The sequence below is a fragment of the Octopus bimaculoides genome, chromosome 4, assembly GCF_001194135.2.
Source record: "Octopus bimaculoides isolate UCB-OBI-ISO-001 chromosome 4, ASM119413v2, whole genome shotgun sequence".
Lineage (NCBI taxonomy): Eukaryota > Metazoa > Mollusca > Cephalopoda > Octopoda > Octopodidae > Octopus > Octopus bimaculoides.
This window is the reverse complement of record NC_068984.1, coordinates 56,273,141-56,278,117: the sequence shown is the minus strand read 5'-3', so window position 1 is coordinate 56,278,117 and position 4,977 is coordinate 56,273,141. Positions and strand designations below refer to the sequence as shown.

Genomic DNA, 4,977 nt, shown 5'->3' with positions numbered 1-4,977 from the left:
TATATATATACATACATACATACATACATATAGCGTTATTGTGAACTATGGATTAGTCTATCTAATTTCTTTTCAGATCTTAATATCACGTGTGTGTGTGTGTGTGTGTGTGTGTGTGTGTGTGCGTGCGTGCATGCATAGACATAGGAAACAAATGAAAGTTCTTACTTTATAACCAGCCACATTCTCATTGGGAAATCCCATATATCTCTCAGTGTAGGCAGTATCTGAAGGTAAAAAATTGACACAATTAAGCAATTTTAAGTTTAGGTCAAGAATATTCACATTTTGTTTGATGTATGTTGGCACCTTGTTTCACCACACCAAACATTGCCTTCATCATCATTGCTGTTGCTATTACAGTCACCACAACTGTTCATTTTAAAAAAGTGGAGTAGCAGAAATGGTAGAGCAATTGTCTAAAATGTTTTATAGAAGGAAAAGAAAAGGGAAATAAGAAAGCTTCTAACAATGCAGAAAGTTTTACAAGAGCCTTTATATTTCAGGTGCAAAGGCCTGTCCTCCGAAGGAAGCAGTCTGGGAAATGTCCAGTTACACCAATTCCATTACCTTACTTAAACTCCACAGGATTAGGTTAGTAGCAGTGGTTGCCACTCTTCAACTGTTGGAGAGTGGCTGCCACTGCTACTCACCTAACACCGAGGAGTTTGAGTAAGATAACAAAAATGTTGTAACTGAACATTTCCCAGACTGCTTTCTTCTGAGGATGGGCCTTTGCACCTGAAATATAAAGGCTTTTGTAAAACTTTCTGCATTGTTAGAAGCTTTCTTATTTCCCTTTTCTTTTCCTTCTTTGGTACTATAATGCTTCAAGCAAACTACAATTCAGAATTTAGTTCTGAGTTGTGTCAATATGTATAATCCTCATTGTATAGCCAAAAAATATTTTCCAAGTTTTGTATGGTTGCAGACAAAATAAATGGCAAAGGAATATTTTGTAAAGTTTAGAAAAAAATATTCAGAGTTGATGAAGTGGAAGATTGTTGAAACCTAAGATAAATGCTAGCGGTAATAACAGTTCTGATTTATTATCATTATTTTCACTCTTATTTATTTTATATCACAATTTTGTACTCAATAATAGCATGGTTTATTTCAGGTTTTTGATGGGTCAGTCACTGGGTAACTGCATTCCCTTGCTATTGTGAAGGTGACAAGGGGTTGTCTATGTAACTCAGGTGGAATACACACCACACAAGATATTTTGATATAAAAACATCGTATTTTCAGTTATGTTTACATCTCTAGATGACATACAACTGAAAGAGAGAAATAAACACACACACACACACAGAGTTTCCATTTAAATGCCACACATAAGGCGTTTGGTCATCCTAAAGTTATTGTAGATGACACTAGAATAAGGTTCCATGTAAGTGGAATCAAACCTGGAACCACATGGTTGTGAAGTGAATTTCTTACCCACACAATTCTGGCAATGTTCATTTTAAGACCATACTGTTTTTTTCACAACCTATTTCAACTGGTCTGGTACTGTGCAAACTGTTTCTATGTAAAAGCACTGCATCTTATTCAAGAGAGGGAACGAGTGATGCAGCAAGAGTGAACATTGAGAGTAGTAGAAGCATCTGGCCCAGAGTTGCACTATCTCACTCAACGACGCTTGTGCAATTGTGTAGGAGTTTTGTTGCCTACATCAGTGGGTGACTCTGGGCAGCTCTAGTGTCAGTGGAAAAAGCCAAAATAGCTACAGAGCTGCTTCATCACCTGATGAGATATCAGCTCGTGTGTTCACTCTAAAAATTATTTAACCTATGTCTGCCTTGATTGAGCAGACTTATGATCAATAGTGTTTCAGCTGTGGTCATTCTATAATTCTGTATATCTATGACCACATTATTCTCTTTCCTTTTTCAGTATAGTAGGATGTGAGTTAAAGGACATGTGGCTTCTTCTACATTTTGTATGCTGAGCAATCACATGGAAGGCACTTTACTTTGTAGTAAACAAGAGTCAAAGAGTTGCAAATGAAGGCCAGATTTTTAGAAGCATAGACACTTGTTTTTTTTATTTATAATAAACAGGCTGACCAATATGGTGTATGTTATTTCTTTTAAAAAAATCTCAATGGTTGCATAAGCAAATATTTTGAATATTTTGTATTTGTTGAATGATATAGAAAACATGAAAATTACAATTGCCATTTTTTTTTCATATTCCTATAGAGCAGATGAGGACTTTGGAAAAATATAGACAACCTGCCTTACTCAGCAATCTTTTTGATATCAACTGACTTGAGACCCTCCCCACTAGTTCTGACTGAAATTTCCTAGATAAAAGTGACTTAAATTAAAACCTTTCACCACAATTTCATATTAATTTATATTCCAAACATCAGCTTAACAATGACATTGTTATTAAACTAGATTAACAGTTTAAAACAGCTGGAGAGCCTTTAATGATAGGTTCACTCCAGTGGGGTTGACCCGGGGCTAAAATACAAAACAAAGCAACATTAAGTACCACCACTACTACTACTACTACTACTACTACTACTGCTGCTGCTGCTGCCACCACCTCCACCACCATTAATGTATAGGATAAAGATGATAGACACAGCAAATGGTATAATGACATAAAACTAATATGCAAGTAGAAAAGAACTAATGTTTACTTCTAATTTTGTAATTAGTTTGTGTAATGGAAAAGTGAAAATACGTTTTGCTTACCATAATATATCCAATCAGTTACAGGGGCAACAGCAATACCACATTTAAAAATATCAGTTCCTCGGCCAAGAAGCGAACTACTCACAAAACCACCATATGACTGCAAGTAGATAATAATAATAATAATAATAATAATAATAATAATAATAATTTTTCCTATTATAGGCACAGGGTCTGAAATTTTGGGGAATGGCGAAAGTCAAGCACATTGACTCCAGTACTTGACTGGTACTTATTTTATTGACCCCCAAAAAGATGAAAGGCAAAGTTGACCTCAGTGGAATTAGAATTCAGAACATGAAGATAAATGAAATAATGCTAAGCATTTTGCCCAGTGTGCTAATGATTCTTATTTCTTTACTGTCCACAAGGGGCTACACACAGAGGGGACAAACAAGGACAGACAAACGGATTAAGTCAAGTATATTGACCTCAGTGCGTAACTGGTACTTATTTAATCAACCCCGAAAGGATGAAAGGCAAAGTCGACCTAGGCGGAATTTGAACTCAGAACATAGCGGCAGATGAAATACCGCTAAGCATTTCGCCCGGCGTGCTAACGATTCTGCCAGCCCACAGCCTTAGTATAATGATGATAATAATAATAATAATAATAATAATAATAATAATAATAATAATAACAGACAAATCCTAATTTTTGAGGATAAAACAGATTTGTACTGACATAGGAGATTACTGGAAATAGGCAAATGCTTTTGTACACCATTATGTCAAATGCGGTTACAGTGAATCACGATTAAAGGAAATAGCAAATGACAAAGCTAAGATTAGCAAAGAAAGTCAAACCTTCATGCATAATTTTAGCAAACACAGCACAATATGTGACAGAATTCCTTTAGTGATTAACTGGCACTGAAATTTTGCTGGCATTTCAAAAGTGTTGCATGAAAGTTACCAGCATGTTGCAGAAAAATATCCTCATTTCAAGCAAATATTTCCTCAGTTACTTATTGTAGCCTTCAGATGGGATAAAAATATAAGAGAACTATTAACCTCTACTTCTGACTCCAAGAAAACTAACATTGGAGTATCTGCATGCTGTTCCTTGAAAAACAGCCACAAAAGAGGTAAGTCCTGTTCATTGTGCAACAACATGAGTCAAATGAATTCCATCAGGAATCATAACAAAAATGTTATGATTTATAGAGAAGGTGAGACATGTAAAGGTTCCCATTTGGTGTGTGCAGCAGAATGTGCAAAACACAACTTGATTTATGTTGGTTGTACAACAGAACAATTAAACAAAGAATTCAATGGGTACAGATATGATATCAGGAAAAATAACAGTAGTTTGACAGAACTTGCTGAACATTTTGCATCAAATGGCTACAGTTTCGAAAAAGACTTGAAAGTGCATATTCTCAGAAAATATTCTAAATCTACTACACTTTCAGTACTCAAAATGCATGAGGAAAAATATGTTTGTGGGTTATTAACATCATGCCCTGGAGGAAAGAATAAAACACACACACACATACAGGGTAATGCTTCAACCATAGCTAACACCAATCCATGGGAAATAACTCTTCTTTTCTTAAAAAAATGATATAATTTCTTTTCACTATATTTTGTTCCATTTCTTTTTACTCCGAGTGAACCAATATTGCTTGACAGTGTGTGTGTGTGTGTGTGTGTGTGTGTGTGTGTGTGTGTACGTGTGTACCTAACTATCTAATTGTATTATATTATATAATTAAATGCTTTGTGCAAGAAACATATTGTTCAAATAGCTTCAAGGAAGTTATATAATGTCATACTGTCATCCAGCTCTGGATGTATACTTACTGATCGTAGAAACAGTCATAAGGTAATGAAGGTGATTGTGTAACACTTGTTCTTTTGAAATTCATTCATTGATTTACACACACACAGACACACAATGTATGTATGCATGTGTGTATGTATGTATTACGTATGTATGCGTGTGTGTGTTTACATATCATCATCATCATCATCATTTAGTGCCCATTTTCCATGTTGGTATGGGTAAGATGGTTTGACTGGAACTGGTAATCCAGAGAGCTGTACCAGATCCAGTCTCTACAGCTGGATGTCCTTCCTCATGCCAGCCATTCCAAGAGTGAAGTGGGTGCCTTTTACATGTCACCATTATGGGTACCTTTTACATGCTACTGGCACAGGTCCCTTTTACTTGTCATTGGCATGGGTCCTTTTTATGTGTTACCAGCGTGTGCACACACACACAATATATAAATATAAATATATATATATATATATATATATA

General features: G+C 35.4%; 1 protein-coding gene across 4 annotated transcripts in view; it reads right to left on the bottom strand.

The window, feature by feature from the left end:
- The window catches only part of LOC106877900 (dipeptidyl peptidase 4), a 611,833-nt gene that overhangs the window by 22,088 nt on the left and 584,768 nt on the right, over nt 1-4,977 (bottom strand). For all 4 annotated transcript variants that reach the window (XM_014926948.2, XM_014926949.2, XM_014926950.2 and 1 more), the window contains exons 21-22: nt 2,712-2,811; nt 169-227 (exon numbers count right to left, since the gene is read on the bottom strand). In XM_014926948.2, coding sequence (XP_014782434.1) covers nt 169-227; nt 2,712-2,811 — 159 coding nt within the window. The remainder of the gene's footprint in view (nt 1-168; nt 228-2,711; nt 2,812-4,977) is intronic.